The sequence below is a fragment of the Mesocricetus auratus genome, unplaced genomic scaffold (assembly GCF_017639785.1).
Source record: "Mesocricetus auratus isolate SY011 unplaced genomic scaffold, BCM_Maur_2.0 Super-Scaffold_100676, whole genome shotgun sequence".
NCBI lineage: Eukaryota > Metazoa > Chordata > Mammalia > Rodentia > Cricetidae > Mesocricetus > Mesocricetus auratus.
The window spans coordinates 185,182,994-185,200,272 of record NW_024429266.1 but is presented as its reverse complement, the minus strand read 5'-3'; the positions used below and the strand labels follow the sequence as shown (position 1 = coordinate 185,200,272).

Genomic DNA, 17,279 nt, shown 5'->3' with positions numbered 1-17,279 from the left:
TAGTCACTTAACTGGGACAGCCAACCAGAAAGATCCCCTACTCAGATAAAGTGGGCTCTCACAGAAGCCCCTGGCACTAGGCACGAATAGATTTCTAAGTGCTGTTCTTGTTATTTGGGGAAAAGCAGTGAGGCTTTGAGGCTCTGGTGTTGGCTCAGTGCCTAGGGTCACAATGGGAGGGCTGTAGTGTTTCAAAGAAACCAGATGTAGCATCAGGGTAACCCCCTGACTCAGAGCTGAGAAAGTCACAGTGCTTTTGACTGAAGAAGTCTCTAAGGTATTTGTGGGACAACCATTAGAAGCTCTCAAAGCCCACCAGGTAATGGTCATACTAATTAAAGGTAAAGTAGTTAACTGGAAATAGACAAATGAAACATCAGATAATCTTCCTAAAAGCTAAGATATGTGGTACCCAATATCCTGCCTGGCTCACATCAGTGGAAACCTTTTCAGATCTGCTACACTGTGCACTAAGATCTAGCTGGGCTGACTTCAGTGACTGCCCTGGATCATCCAGAGGAGGATGATTTGCTAAAGGAACAATTATGTTCTAAGTGGAGAATGTGATGCTCGGCCAGAGAGCAGTACCCGAACCTTCCTCATTACTCCCTTCTACCTTGGCCCCAGAGGACAAACTAAGAGCTCTACTGAGGGGGCTAATTTTCAGAAAAGGAAAAAAGATTATTATCTACTATGATTTGAAGAATGCCTTCACGGTCTACGTGCCATGCAGCCATCTGAAGGAGCAAAGACTACTGAAAGCCACCAACTTACCCCCAATATAGAGGCAAGAAATTCTAGGTCTATGAGACACTCTCTAAACCCAAATACCTCCCTGTACAATTTCACTACACCACTTGTATTAAGAAATAAAACAAAAACACTGCACTGGGAACTGGAAAGTAATGAGGACTCAGTCTATAAATCCCATAAACTAACTTTCCCTGTGTTCTGGAGCAACAGGGTCTCTAAATATACTCACAGTAACCATTCTTCACATACCTTACTAGTCAATGGTCTGAATACTGGTAATCCAGATTAGACTGATGAGGAGTGAATAGGGTACACCAAGAAGTTTATTCCCAGTTCTGGGAGTTTTAAGTTTAGAAAGGTCAACGCAAAGCCTGTCCTTAGCACCACAACAAACATGAGAGATCACTGTAGTTGAGACACAATGAGAAAGCCTTACCTCTCTTAAATGTATGGTCCTGTGGCAGAGAATGGAAGATTGTAGAGAAAGGATTTCTTCACCTGATTTGATTCAAGAGTCTCTGTTTCATTATGGAAGAGCAAGAACCTGGAAGTTCCAACTGCTGCCCTCTGGATGTAATTCACACCTATCACCATACTATCTGTTGAATCCACCAACCCTCCAGTGCCACTAGACAACAAGCTGAGAGACTAGTGACAGGTTTAGGTGTCCATAAATCAGTGGTAGAGGCGTGCTTGCTGCCTGCTGATGACCTGAGTTTCATCTCCAGAACCCAGTAATGGAGAGCTGACTCCTACAGATTGTCCTCTGTCCTCCATGTATGTGATGACAACACACACACACACACACACACACACACACACACACACACACCACCCCTAAAGTGAAAAAAATAAGAGGTCATTATATCCAAACCCTCTTTCCTTCTTCAACCCATTCCAGAAGCAACATCTCATGTTTTGACCAATTCTGTTCTATCAAAAAAACACAGCATATGGGGCTGAGGAGATGGCTCAATTGGTAAAGTGTTTGCCACGCAAGCATGAGGACCTTTGCTTGATTATCCAGGATCCTATGTTAGAAAAAATCCGGGTGCAGCAGTGCATGTCTATATTCCCAATGCTGCAGTGGAGACAGAAGGATCCCCAGGACACACTCGTCAGCCAGTCTAGCTGACAGGTACAGAATGAGACCCTGTCCCAAAAAAATAGGCTGGAGTGTGACAGGGGAAGACATCCAATGTCTTCTGCACTCATGAAACTTATGTAGATGTGTAACACACACACACACACACACACACACACACACACAGAAAGAGGCGGGGGTGGGAGGGGTGGGGAGGGAAGAAACCAAAATGTCAGCTGAGAGTGCAGACTTTTGTCCTACACCAAGTCTCCTGGAGAATCTTCAATTGTGCTCCTGGCATCAGTAAGTTTGGAAAACAGAAAGCTACTGCTTCTCCTCACCTCTCTCAGTGTGTTTCATGATCTCATCTCAGTTGACTCTTACCTCTGCCGAGAGGTGCAATCTTCAGACTCCTTCTGCCCGGTTCTCCCCTTCCTACAGCTGTGTTCCCATTCAGAAAAACAAGTAGAATGTAATACCCAAGTTAACACACAGGAAAGCGTTCTGAATTTGCTTTCTTACCTTCTCCTGGATTCCTTCATCATCACCAGCGAAGTATAAAATAGGGACATTGAGCTCTGAGGCAGCTACCCACTGCAGGACAGCTTGCAGCTGCTTGTTCTGAACGGTGTCAGCCAGGTTGTGGTTGCTGACGATCACCTTGGGTATCTCACATCCCTCAGGTGGCTGTCCTGACAACCCTCTCAGTTCGTTATGGATGGCTTGGTAGGCATTCTGCAGGAGGGCTTCAGCTGTCCCGGTGCCCTTGACTGGTAAGCATTCATATAAGTTATCTGGGAAGGCAGAATTTGGCCTGCTGGCATCCCCACACTTTTCATCTCCCAGCTCTGACAAGGGAGAGTCGCAGGACTTGGCAATAATGAGGCATAACTTCATCACAGAGTCCATCAGGTGTTCCACCATCTGCCCATTCATAGAGCCATCTAGCTGGTTGGCGACCATCTTGGTTAGCCCAGATAAGGCACCACCAGTCTCCTCCTCCTCCTCCTCCTCACAGAATTTCGGGGCAGGAGGGGTCATAGGCTTTTCACACTGATTGATCTCTTCTTCCCTAACGTTCTGCCCCTTGGATTCACAATTACGCTTACTCTTGAAGATGGTCTCACTGAGTAAGTTCCGGATAAAATTGAAGATGACACTCATCAGATCCTTCTTTTCTGTTTGTTCTTGGTCACATATCTTATGAGGAGACTTAAGTTTGGACTCATCATGAACTACAGGCGTCTTGGTGGCGGGGAAGTTGGTGCTGGCAGCAGCTTCCAAGAAGCTCTGAGCGTCCATTCTGCCTCCCTGGGCCAGGTGGTACTGAATCAGAAGCAAGGCTGACACGATCAGGTCTTTGGCCCAGGAGTCTGACTCACACATAAAGTTTTCGAAGGCCTCTGGCTGCTGTGGAGTAGGGCTTAAGTCACAAGGATCTGGACTCTCAAAGGGAACCTCTGGCTGAGCGCTATCCTGTTTCGCTGCATGATCGAGACCAGGAGTTTTACAGTCTTTTTGGTGAGTCTTGTGCCACATGGTTAGTCCCTCCTTAATAATGTGCTCACCCAGAGTTTCAGCACATGTCTTCTCTTTCTCTGGTTTGCATGCAGAAAACAAACTTTCTCTCATTTTTGATTCCGATTTCATTGAAAAGTTCATGTTGGGTTGTCTAGGGTCACCAGGCCGTGACTTCATGGAGATAAGGGAGTAGCTCTCAGACTTGTCTCTGGCTTTCCTGATGTTCTCAGGGAATTTCTTGGCAAACATCACATTGTACAGCTTACCCAACATGGCATCCATGATATCTGTGGCCTTTTGGCTTCCATGAGAAAAAAAACTTCGTTTCACGGCAGAGACGAAGTCTGTGTCAGTCATGAGGCTCCCTGTGACATTGTGGAGGTTCTTCATGAACGAGTCGATGAGATCGGAGACGACCTCTTTTGCGTGCTTGATCAATACCTTCTTCAGCAGAATGGTGGCGATGGTTGTGTCTTTCACCTGGATCCTCAGGGTCTTCATGATGGAGACCATCATGTCGGATACCACACTGTTAGCATAGGTCATGATCCCTTGACTGACAGAGCTTGTAAAGTCATCAGTCCTGTCCTGGCCCTTGAACAGCTTTCTATCTCCAGGTAAGGGCCTTCCACCATCCTTGGCATCTCCGGCATTCCGAGATTCAAATACTTCTTTATAGAAGAAAGACTTCTTAGAAGTAGGTTTGTCATCTGGACACTTGCCATCTTTGGTGCTCTCCTTGATCTTCAAAGTGCTTTTGTATCTTAGACGGGGGCTCTGTGCTGACCCCAGGGCTCTGTCTCCAGAGCCTGGAGCTTTGTCACCAGTAATGTTCTTGGAACACGCAGAGACGGTCTCATTCACCAGCTCCGAGGCTACTGTACTCAAGCTTTTGTGGGGTACAGGCTCATCCCCCATATAGAATGACTGATGGATACATTTATTTTCAGAGCCATGGATCTTCTCATTGATCTCCTTTCGGGCCATGGCTATCACTAGGTTTGTGAGGCGGTTGGCATAGAAGGAAACTTCATCTATGGAACTCGCATTACCAGGTTGGGCAATGGGGCCTGGGGAAGGGTTCTCCTTGTGAGTCATCTCAAAATGCAGTCTCCCTGGACTGCCCTTGTTGGTGGTATTGTAATAGTCAACACAGAGACCTTTGCGTTGGTCTCCTGGAATGGCCCCGTCCTCCCCAAATGACGACTCTCCAGGCTTGAACCTCGAGTCCTGGAACCCTGCTGTACTTTTTTCCAAGTCTCTGCGGAGCCAGCTGAGCACTCGGACAGGATCCGTTGATGCATCCTGAAAAGCAAAAATAGGGGGTATTCAGGACAACCAAGAAGGCCAGCCTCCCAAGCTGGCTCCAGCATCACGATAAAAGGAACCCACGTTTACTGAGCAGTTACTGTACATATCAGACACAAGATATTAAGGCTACCAGTCCATTTAAATTGCTTTCATAATAAGCCCACGTGTTAGTTCTCTTGCTTTCTTCATTTTACAAGGCAGAGAATTAAACAACTGAGAGATTAAGTTAGTCATTTGAAAATATAACATTAATTGGTGATGAAACTGGAATTCCAATCAAGGCATCTGCTACTACATCATGCTGCTTCTACTGCATCTACCAGCAACATCCTGATGATCATGGGAGTGCCTATCTGAACTGAGCTGGTACTGATGCTCATCACTGCCTTCTCAGGTCTATCTGTTGTGCTGGGGTTTTTTCCTTTGTTGACACAGAGGTTCTCTGTGTTGATCTGACTATCCTCAAACTCAGAGATCTTCCTGTTTCTCCCTCCTGCATCATCTTCACCCAGATAATCTGTTATTTTTTAATTTATGTCTCTTACTATAAAAAGTTTCAGAAAAATGAGAAAATTGTACCTAATTATTTGACACAGCAGAATCTTGACCTGCTAAGTGGCTTCCCATGACTAATTGCTATTAATTAATTGATTTATAATTGGGGGTAATAGTAACTATGGGTGATTAGTTTTGTGCAGTTATAAATTCTCTGAAGGATGTGAGCTGTGATAAGCACACACACACACACACTTTCATATCTACTCACCGTAATCTGTATGTGGCAAAAATTTTAAACCTGAACATAATATCATGTACATATTTAGGCTTTCTTTCCTATCAAATGTAAAGAAATCTGTCAATGTAGGAATGACTATAAATAAAGGCCATTTTTAAAAGAACAGCTTTGTTATAAAATTGCTAGTATGTCATCAAACTACTAGTGTATTATGAAAGTCAAAATTACTAGCTACTGGGCTGGGGGATGGCTCAATGTTCAGAGCATTTGCTGCTCTTTCAGAGGACCTGGGCTGGATTCCCAGCACCCATGATGGTCACAACTGCCTGTAACTGATCTGACACCCTCTTTTGGATTCTACAGGCAGCAGGCACATGCTAGGTGCACAGATAAAACACCTATATGCATAAAATAAAATGACATGAAATAAAACAACATAAAGTACTTAAAAGATTACTGGCTACTATTTGTTGCATAGTAGTAATCTTTAAAAAGTTTTTTTTAATATTTGTGTGTGTGTGTGTGTGTGTTGCAGTGTGTGTATGTGCATGATGTGTGAGAGAGTATGGAGGAAGACAAACTGGGGGAGTCAGTACTTGTCTTTCATCCTTCAGCATGTGGGTCCTGGGAAGTGAACTCAAGCCACAAGCTTGGTGGTAAGCATCTGTCCCCTCTGAGCCATCTCACTTGTCCAAGATCTTCAAAAAGAGACAAATCTATCCAATTTGTCTGGGTGTTTCTGATGCTAGAACCTGCTGTCTATACAGGTCAATACATGGTCATTTAGCCCAAACTAATTTTGCTTTGTGACTCTGGGACTGACTCCTTTAAGCATCTCTCTCTGGACAGTGGCCTTTGTCAGTAGAGGGCACTGCATGGTTACAAGAGGGAGAAAAGAGCTGTGCCCTGGCCACCTGTGTCTGCACAGCCTTGTTTGAGGGCTCTTGTGAGTTTTAGCTTACTGATAACTTTTATGTTTATTTCTAGAATCCTGAAGTCTTTCCCTTGTATCTTTCAAAATAATGCTTTTTAACCATTAAAGCTTAGATATGGCTTATTATTTACTGCTTTTATGTTTTATTTATTACTGTCTTCTTATTGGACCCTGATGGATACAGAGCATCCCCCCTCCAGGGTTAGAAAGTGCTTACTGGATGTCCAAGGTGCAGTGGTTGAAAGGGGAGTTTGAACTTCTCAGCAGGAGTTATTTCTAATGTGCCTTAGAAACTTTAATATTTCTTACACTGACTGACTGATTGGGAGCAAGGTTTATTTCACAGCATTTATGTGGGGGTCAAGGGCAATTTATCCTGAGCTGGTTTCTCTCCTTCCACTATGTGGATTCCAGGAATCTAACTCAAATCATCAGGTTAATGGCAAGCACCTTACCCACCGAGTCATCTCACCAGCCCAGAGACGCATTTCTAATCTGGTTCTTTAAAAATTTAAATGTTGTCATTGAGATACATACTTTTTATTAATCATAGCATATTTCTCCACTAAGTATCAAATTTCGGCTCGAACGTAGGAGCACACACTGCTCTTACAGAGGACCAGAGCTGGGTTCCCAGTGCTCATACAGTATCTCATACCTGCCTGAAGCTCCAGTTTCAGGAGAATCACATACCCTCTTCTGGCCTCGGTGTACCTCATTCACATGTACAAGTTACACTCCCAGGAACACATATTAAAAACTAAAGTATCAAGTATCATAAGCTGCAGAATTTGCTGGGGTAAATTGGGAAATTTTGTTCTACAGGAGCTCATTTTAACCACTTTCAAAATGGAGGACAGAATAAGGCTGCTCTTGATGACAGTCCTACTGTCCCCACCTAGTGCTGCTGAAGGAGACCTTACCATTTTCCAGTCCTGGTGTTGGTTGACTCCAGGTGAATAGACATCAACTTTGCATACGCCATTTTGGCTTTGTAACCAGTCAACCCTATCCGCCATCTGGTAGTATTAAAAAAGAAAGAAAAGTCATCAGAAGGTTACAGCAACAGTAGGAGAAACAAAGCAAATGGCAGAGATGTAGGAAGTAGGAGCCATGCGTTCCACAGAGACCTGTAAAGAGCTGCTTCAGCCCCTCAACCAGTTATCTTCAGTTCAGCCCTCACCTGCAACACAACTTCTCAAACATGCTTAGACCTCTACAGATGAGGTCAATGCCCGGATTGTGCTATTTGTGGGACCAGTTGGTACAGAAACTCTGTCATCAGCTGTTCATGCTTAATTATTCGTTAAAGGAACAAACCTGTCAGCTGTAGCTTGCTTTGTTCCCTACCAACCTCCCCCACCCCCACCTCTGATTTTCAGTAGACACTGGAAACTAAATGTGACCAAATGGATTAATTTACTTTTTCCTTGCCTCTTCTGTCTACATGGGCTACTTTTTAAAAATAGCAATTTTGTTTCTCATCCATTTCTTGAGCAGTAACTTACACTAGTAATCTTCCTTGAGATAGACCATTCTCTCTCCAGTAAGCCAAGGATGCTGGGAGATTATCAAACTCCATGGTTCCGGGTCCAGGATGTAGTAGTGACTTGGTGAATGTGTCTTTTCAGGGCTGTCTTAACATGCTGCTCCACTCTCTCATGTCAGTGGTGGTGTCACCAGCTACCTCATCATCTGGGCTAGGAAGCTCGGATTCATTTGGCCTGGCACTGTCTTCATACGACACCTGCCCTCAACACCTACGGACTCTTTCTTCTATCACCAGTTCCCAGCTATCTTCTTACACTGCTGCTTTTATTACTTCCTCTCAGAATTCTTAATCCAAACCCTCTTTTGGCTTTGTCTTTAGTCTCATCCAGTATTCAAAACCTTACATTCCACCTTGTAGTCTTTGAAAATGTAGTCAACTACCACGGTGACTTAGGTATCCTGCTGTCAACCTTAAGTGGCAAGAAGGGGTCTCTTTGCAAACCTCACTTTCTAGTCCTATGCCTAACTTCCCCTTCTAGGCCCCACACTGAAAATCCCCTAGCTCATTACAAACTCAGCTCCCATCTATACCTCTCAATGGTAAGACGGAATAAGATGTGCAATCCCCCCATATACAATGTCCTGCCATTCTCATGAAGCAGACATCTATCTTCACGTTTGGATTCCAGCAAAACACTGTGTCTGCTGCCAATGACTACTTGAAGTGGACCCCTGGAACTCACATGCTGTCAAGCAAACTGACTCCTACAATTTGTCTTGATTGTCACACAAGCACCATGGCACGTGTGCACCTGCCACACCACCACACACACAATAAATAAAAGTGTAAGAAGAAAAAAATTAAAAGTAATAATGCTTACACATATACAGACATATTGCTTTTGTTTTGGAGATCATGAATAATTATTAAAGGAAAATTAAAGTATAAAATCCCTCAAGAGCTGTTTTCTGTTCTCACAGAGATTATTATTTTCACACTTTACTGTCTTATTACTGAGCTTGGAAAATCGTTTCTGTACTCCTCCCGATGACAGAGATTACTTGAGCAAACAATGGATTTTCCACAATGCGTTGTGGAAATGCAATTACTCAAGAGTGGAAAGAAATGAGCTAGGGTTGAGGGTGTAGCTAAGCAGTACAGTGCTTGCCTAGCCTGTAGAGGCCCTGGGTTCGACCCAGTACAGAAAAGGGGGGATATATTAAATAAAGATTCTAAATGAAAATCTTCTTTTTATGGTTTTTGCATTGAGAAAACATAGATACTATAGTTCTTAAAAGGGCCAGGAAAGTGTCTCAGCAGGTTAAGGGCATATGTCACTAAGCCTGACAACTTGAGTTTGATTCCCAGAACCCAGTGGTGAAAAGAGATAACTGACTCCTACAAGCTGTCTTCTGGGCTCTACATACACATCATGGTGTGGTACCCCTCCCCCCAAATACATGTATTAGAGAGAACTTACTAAATGTTCTCACAAGCTTTCTGGGTGATTCGAAGGGACAAGAACTGAGAATTGCTGGGCCAGGGTTGTCTTTGGCGAGATAGTATGATGGCTAATCTTGGTTGTGAAGCTAGGAAGAGGGAGCCGCCACTGGGGATTCTACCCAGCAGACTGGCCTGTGGGCATGTCCTGGGGCATTCTCTAGATTAGTAAATACAATGGATGGCCCAGCTCACTGTGGGGCAGTACCACGCCTGGACAGATGGGCCTGGGTTATATAAGAAAGGTAGCTTACAGGAGCAAGCCTGTAAGCAGCACTCCTCTGGGTGTCTGCTTCAAGCTCCTGCCTTGGGTTCCCTTGGACTCCATCCAAACTGTAAGAGGAAATAAACCATCTTCTCCCCAAGTTGGTTTTGGTCAGTGTTTTATTAAAGCAACAGAAAGCAAACATGACAGATAATTTAGGTCTTCTAATCTTTGATTTTGTGTTTTAATGTTTTGTTCCCTTTGCAAAGAAGTCCACACCAATGAAATTAAACAATGTATCTCAGAAACTCAAAATTATATATTTCCTTTTTGTTGTTGTTGTTTTGTTTTTGGTGTTTGTGGTGCTAGAGATGGAATCCAGGGCTTCTTGCATGCTGTGCAAGCACTGTATTCATGAGTCTCACCTCTATATACATATTCTTATGCTCTGGGTCATGAGCATGAAAGAAAAATAACTAACAGTACTGCTATTTGGCCAAGAAAGGCACAATGTAGTAGCAGCTTGATCTAGAATGTTGACAGTATAAGATCCACAAACAAGTTTTTCATCTTGCTTCTATTCATCCACTGGGTTGCTTCTGGTAAAGAACAACCAAATCACCAGAATCTTTAACTTATTCAGGCTACCTACATATGACAATTAAGGCAGACACAAACTAAGCATAACGAAGGAAGGAAATGATGTGGTCACTTACTCTTACTGAGGATGGGATCTGAGATACAAGGAAGACTCCAGATGAGCTTTGCTGGTGTCTTCACTGTCCCTAAGTCTACCCGCCCCTCCTGCCATGTAACATATATAAGGACTCTGTAAAGAAAGACAGGGAAAAATGAGTAAACTTACATACGGACCCCACTGTTCTTATGACTGAATGATGGCTGATTTTTTCCGTGTATACATAGAAGTGAGGGGCACAGAGTAACACTGAGACTCCAGGAGGGATCCACCTGTAACTCTTGGTGTGTTCTGAGAGTTCTCAGATAACAAATCACTCTACTTTTGGCCAATGATTTAAATGACTATTGCTATTCTCTGCTCTTAAATGGATGGCTTACTTAATGATAAAAACAACTGGTTAATCCCACACACTTCACTAGGAAGCTTAGAAGGTGAGCAGATGGGATGCAGGTTGGGGAAGTGCCCCGAGTTTCTGGATCACAAAACATTTTTAAGCATTTTTTTTCTAGACTTAAGAGAAACATGTCTTCATAAAGAGAGTTCACAAACAATGTCTCCAGTTCAATGAACTCCCTTAGTCTATCTCTTCTGAGACATTGATATGGGACGTTAGGGCATTCTACTCTTGGAATATCTACCCAGCATTAACTGCACACATGCCTCCAAGATGTTTCTCTAAACCCCACCCCTATTGAGCTCAAGTCACAATTATCCTATCCATGACAAATTTCTTAAGTTTCTAGTTAAATATTGCTGCGCTGCTCCAAGTCTCCAACATAATTCATTTCACATTCTCATCCTACCTAATATGTCAACTGTCCACATATATCCTATCTGTTTTATTAAATGGCTTCATGAAGACAAAGCCATTTTCTTACTCATCTTGGTATCCCTCATAATAGCTAGTACCTTTAAAGTTGGTGCTTAGTAATTTTCTGTTGAAAGAGTGAATATACAAGTCCTGCCCATTTGTAATTCCAGGCAGCTCATTTTTCTCTTTCTTAAAATTGGAGAACCTGGGAACAAAAAAAGAAATGGCTTGCTCAAATGAGTTACGATGGTAAGCCATAAATTCTGATCTTTTAAAATCTAATGTTTGGGCATTAAGTTTACCACTGAAAGTTACTTTATGGTTGAATCTTCCTAATCCAGCATTGCAAAGAAATGAACATTCTCAGATGTTCAGTATTCTTTTCACAGAAAAGGTTTTCATTAGTTTAGTGTAACTTGCAAACTCTTAGCTTACATATACTCTAATGTTTTAGTCTACTTTCTGTGTGTTTGTCTGCAAACATAAAACTTGTGGTGGTCTGTTAAAACTCCCTACGTTTTCTGGATGATGGCATATATACATTAGGCATGTATACAACATTCTTGCCTTTTGTTGTTGTTGTTGAGAGAGGAACTTATTATAACTCAGGTTGCCCTTAAACTCACTATATATAACTGAGATGGCCTTCAATTCCTGATCCTCCTGCCTCACTCCCAAGTGCTACTAGGACAGACATGATTCACAAAGCTTTTAGAATTTTGAAAGTGATGTATACATTTCCCACAATAAAGAAAGGAAACCTAAGAAGACTATGGGAGTCGAATGAATACTGATAAGCTGAAAATTGGAACTGAGTGTGGTGTCTCATGCCTTTAACCAAGCACATAGAAGGTTGAAGCAGACAAACTGTCCTGATTTCCAGATCAGCGAGGGATAAATAGCTAGTTCTAGACCATCCTGGGTGATGGTGAGACCTTGTCACAAACAAAATCAAAAAGTAACAACATGATGGAGTCATTGCTCTGTGACAAAGAAAAAAAGTCAATATATAAAATGTGTCACTCTCATTGTACAGATTGGGAAACTGAAGTCCAGAAGATTAGGACCGATGGACTTCTTTCTTTAGCTAGTCTAGCTCTTCAGGTTAGCAGCCTGGGAGATTTGGCATTTTCTGTGGTTGCAGAAGGCTGACTTAAGATGTTCCTCAAAATTTCCAATGTAAGGCTGGGGAGCCGGTGCAGGGAGCGAGAGTATTTGCTGAGCAAGCAAGGAGACCTGAGTTTAAATCTCTAGCAGGCAGCTCAAAAGTTAAGTGTGGCTGCTCACTTGAGCATGGAACTCCAATCCAGTGGGGGCTGGGGGAGAGGTAGGCAGAGACAGGATCCTGCACCAGCCTAGGTGCAGGTTCAAGGAAAGACCCTATCTCTAGAGAATAAGGCAGAGAGAGATTAGCAGCACACTAGACATATTCCTCTGGCCTTTGGGCATGTAGGCATGGGTGCATGTGCCTACACACACACACACACACACACACACACACACACACACACACACACACACACACAACTACTATACAACCATACTGCCATAATGATCTGAATTTCATCTCCAGTGTCCACCTAACAAGTTGGGTGTGGTGGTTTACATCTGTAATTCCAGCACTGGGGGCACCTAACCAGTGTCAGTGAGAGACTGTCTCAAAAAATTAAGTGTAGAGCAACTGATGAAAATATTGTCAACCTCTGGCCTCTCCATGTATGTTCTCTCTCTCACACACATATGTACATACATATACACATCACACAAATGCCAATCAGACAGCTGGATCTCAGCACTTGGAGGCAGAATGATGGTTCCAAGTTTGAGATCAGCTTAGACTATACAGTGAGTTCTAAAGAAGCCTGGGCCACAGTTATAAGGAAAAAAAAATCAAAACCAAGACCAAAAGATGGGGGTGTCAAAGTGATTATTACCTCAAACTGAAGAGGAGTGCAAACCATGAGTGCCAGCAGAGAGCTGAGTGAGGCAGGTATGGTTAGGCCTGCTCTACCTGGGCATACATACCCCCCTCTCCACATCTTCTAATTTCTCAAGATTTCTAAACTCATGAAAAAGCTAAATTGTAGCCAGTATAAATGAGGCTCTTCTGGGTTGTTTCACATCTGGTCACATTTTGAAGCTCTTTCAACCAAATTTTAGTGTTCATTTCAATATGGATTAGTGTCTAAGTCTCCATCCCATCTTTCTCCTCTATCTGTCCTTTCTGTCTGGAACATTGTAGAAACCCAACCAAGTTTACTGACACCGATATTGGAGTTTCAACCGATTTTCTTACCATGGAGATTAGGAATGTGTGTTTCAGTATTCAACAAGCCTTCGTGTGGCATGCCTCTAGCTTAACTGTCCCTTAATAGTACCTTCTTGTCTAGAAGCCCTTCATATAGACACTTTTCATGGGCTTCAAATAGCTTGCCCATCCCCAGGGCTCTACTGCCTAACGGAAGCTTCAATTTTTAAAAATGGGACTCAGCTATACCAGCATGATTCTATTCCGGGTGCTAGAGAGAAAAGAGCATGGCAAATTAGCCAGACAATACAGTTGAAAAAGTCAGAAAGCAGCAATATTCTACTCTCAACATTACACCAGGAGGAGGGAAAGAAGTAAGTCCCTTGGGCCTCCAAAAGGATGGTCTGGAATATCAGGTCAAACCGTAAGTAACTCTGAGGAGGAGAGGGTGTGTGGGGGGATGCTGCTGAGGGAACCCACTTATTTCCACAGTATTCAAAGATGAAATTAAGATTGGCAGGGCAGAAACTTGAAGTTGAGTTGGAAATAGAAAAAAAAGCTGTCCACTGTTTCTAACTACAGGGAATCAGAAAATGGGCTGTTTTACCAACCCAGCGGGTTTTCCTACCTCTGTAGCTCTGGAATAGTGAACCACAGAAGATTCCAGAATACACTTTTAAAGTCAATGAAGACGCTGGGATGTTCTTGCTCAGCTGAAGATCTTGTTTCCTCCCCCAGCCTTCCATGCACCTCTTTCTTGTTGGGACTAGGGAGTGACATCAGAATTGCAACTGGTGACATCACTGTTTCTATAGCAACAATGTGAGGCTGCCTAAGATTGAGTACTCAGAAGGATAAGAGGAGGGGTAGAAACACACTTATGGCCCTGACATTCAGTTAGAAGGACTGGTCTTGCTTTTTCCTATTAATTCACTTCTTTGAGTGTCTGAGGTGGGGGAGTATGTGAGGGGAAATCATGTTAAAGGATTCCATTTCAAACAGCAGGGTATTACCAACAAATTCAGATGGCAGCCGAGGAGAGGACCCTGCTTCACACTGGCTCAGCCTGAAATTCTTTTTTTGTGTGTCAAAACTGGTGACATGGCCTAACTGTGGGCCCGTGTCTCTATAATTGTTGCTGTTGACTTTATCACAGGCATGAGCCACCATGCCTGGTGCAAAAACAATCTAACCAAGGAGAACAGTTCCAATGAAGGTGACAGAACACACACACACACACACACACACACACACACACACACACCAAACAATGACAACAAAATCTCCCATAAAACCCCAAACCAAACAAACAAACAAAAAAATCAAAAGATCCTAACATTCAGAAGTTGGTTGGTTACTGGCATCTTTCAATAAAGTATTTGTCAACTATCATTTTTTGTTGTTGATCTTCTTCATCTTAAGAAGAGGGCAGGGCTTGTTGGCTTCTGCAGAGTCTTTCCAGCTTAGGCACCCTGCACGAGGCACGCCCCTGGAGTTTGACTAGGCACATCTGCCGCAGCACTCTGCAGTTGACAAAGGTCCTATATATCATTAAGTCACCTGAACCTCATAATAATCTTTCGAGGCAAGCAGCAGGTATGTGTTTCCCAGTTAGGTATTGAACTCAGAAGCGAATCCAATATTCTGGGTATTAAAATTAGTTAGTGCTCTTTCACTACCTGATGACACCATGCACGGAGAGTGGCAGGAGGCTTGACTCAGAGATGCTAAGTGACACAATTACCACACAGGGATTAAAAGGCAGCTGCAAAATGGGGCTGGGGCCTGTCGATTTATCAGAACTTGAAAAGTATGGTATTGAAATCAGGAGGTAGTCAATTGTGAGTCCTGAGTCAAGAAAGGATGAGGCCAAGAAATGCAAGGCAATTTGCAGATAAAGGGTTTCTTTCCCAGTCCAATTTGGTAAATGACACTGCTTATGAACAGGAGGGTGATCTGGGTCTGGCGGTATAGAGCTGGAATCAGTGTCTCAGCTACAAAATTTAAGGCGAAGGCAACTCAGTGAAACACTGTCTCAAAACAAAGTACAGAGGACTGAGACAGTTGCCTTGCATGTCTGGTGCCCTGATTTCAGTCCCCTGTACCTTAAGTAAAAAGTAAACAACAGTAGGGCCCATGTAGATTTTACAACTCTACTCAGTTGAGCAGCCCCTACACAGGACCAGTGGACTACCTAGACACGCTTTCTTCCCAGAAATGAACAATGGACACTACCACCACTGAGCACTGAAAGACTAGCCAAGTCTAGAAAGATCCCCCAAACTAGGCAGTTTATTGATAAGCCCAAGTTATGTTACTGTGGGTTACTGTGATCATATGAAAAACAGCTCACTTCAAAGGGGGACGAGGGATAGTTTATTATGGAGCCAAATATGAGTGATCAAATCCAAGTTACCCTACATTCCATGGCCCAACACTGAAAGTTCTTGTAGTAACAGAACAAGGAGAGTTACAAATAAACACTTCTCAGGCACACCTGTAGAAGCATCAGGTAGGCAGGTTATATATTGTAAATCAGGAAACCCTGGACAAGGATGGACCTCAGGTGCGCTCTGATGCCATCTAGTGGTCCCCTGACACATCCCCAAAGGCTTCAGATGATGGTCACAGGATGTTAGGGCACAGAAAAGGGAACAATAGATGGCCGTTTAGAAGGTTAAGAATAGGTCACGATAACCTGGCTTTGGGTCTGCAACATTCTACCCTCTCTGCTATCATTAAATTTCTAATCAATTAATTAAAATCTCTAGGATGCTCGGTGTGCTTGCAGCTTCTGTCTGGGAAATTTAGTTCACAACTGGCTGTCTTCTACTCAGGTATATCCAGGTGGATTGGAATGAGTTTTTTAATTTTTTAAAATCTGAGACAAGGTCACCTAGGTTGGCCTGGAACTCACTGTCCTCCTGCCTCTGCCTCCTAAGAGCTGGGATTACAGGCATGCACCAACACGTCCTGAAAATGATTTTAAAATGCAAGTGCTTTGATTTTTTTTTTTTCATAATATCCTCAGGCTCCAGGTGTCTCCTTCTGGAACAATACAGATTACCAAAGAAGCACAGTTTGTACTTCTGCTCTGGGTAAAGCCACCATTCGGGTTCGTTTTTCCCCTATAGAAAAAGTGTTGAAGGTCAACTGTGACTTGCAATTTTATATTGCATTTCAGGAAGTTCACGTTTCAAATCCATTTACTGATCCCTACATCAGCCCGGGTGGTGACTCATGCCTGAAGCAGGGCCGTGAATATCACAAGTTCGATGCCAACTAGAGCTTCATAAGGAGACCTTGCCTCAAAATTCCAAAAGAACTTCCAGATTCTTGGGTCAGGTAGTGGTCAGTGCGCTTCTACAAATGAAACTCAAAACCAAACACATAAACCAAATACGGGGACTGATCACCATCTTGGAAAGGTCAGAAATCCCTGGAGAGTCACCTGTGAGCAGATTTGAATTGGTGTAGACATCTAAGCAAGCATTCTATATATGAACTAGGGCAGTGAGCACTAAAGCCCCAAAGAAAGGGTGTTCTTGATAGCATCCACGTGCACTTACTTTGGCAGCGAACGGGGGTGGGTGGGGCTCTGAGTTCCAATTTCTCGCCCCCACTTGTGCACTCTGCGCAGACCCTCGCTTTGCTTTTTCTGTTTTTCCTCCCTGCAACTTCGCGAGTGCAGGGCCAGGTCTCCTCCTTATCCCAGCCCCAACCCCGCAGAGCTGTCTGGCACTTTCTGGTAACAGACAACCAAGTGTTGGTCTTTGAAGGTTGGCCATTTCGTATGCCCTGGAGTCAGTCCCTGGTTGAGTCTGAACTGCAGGCTCCCCAGCAGTATAAGATGACCTCCACAGCCCATTCCAGAACCGGGATTCTGTTTTCCCTTTTTCTTTTCTTTTTCTCTCCTCCAAACTGCTTCTCAATAAGACCTGCTGCCCGCCAGTTCCGTTCTCAGTTGGCGCCTGCGCAAAGAAG

General features: G+C 43.5%; 1 protein-coding gene across 3 annotated transcripts in view; it reads right to left on the bottom strand.

Annotated features, from left to right (window-relative positions):
* The window catches only part of Akap3 (A-kinase anchoring protein 3), a 29,270-nt gene extending 12,033 nt beyond the window's left edge, over nt 1-17,237 (bottom strand). The window contains exons 1-5 of one of the 3 annotated variants that reach the window (XM_040737473.1): nt 13,924-14,053; nt 11,146-11,252; nt 10,253-10,365; nt 7,263-7,358; nt 2,360-4,663 (exon numbers count right to left, since the gene is read on the bottom strand). In XM_040737473.1, coding sequence (XP_040593407.1) covers nt 2,360-4,663; nt 7,263-7,358 — 2,400 coding nt within the window. In that variant the 5' untranslated portion in view covers nt 10,253-10,365; nt 11,146-11,252; nt 13,924-14,053. Of the gene's footprint in view, nt 1-2,359; nt 4,664-7,262; nt 7,359-10,252; nt 10,366-11,145; nt 11,253-13,923; nt 14,054-16,864 lie in introns of those variants that run through there. The other 2 variants (XM_040737472.1, XM_013123626.3) reach the window with 2 other exon arrangements.
* Between the last annotated feature and the right edge of the window lie 42 nt (nt 17,238-17,279).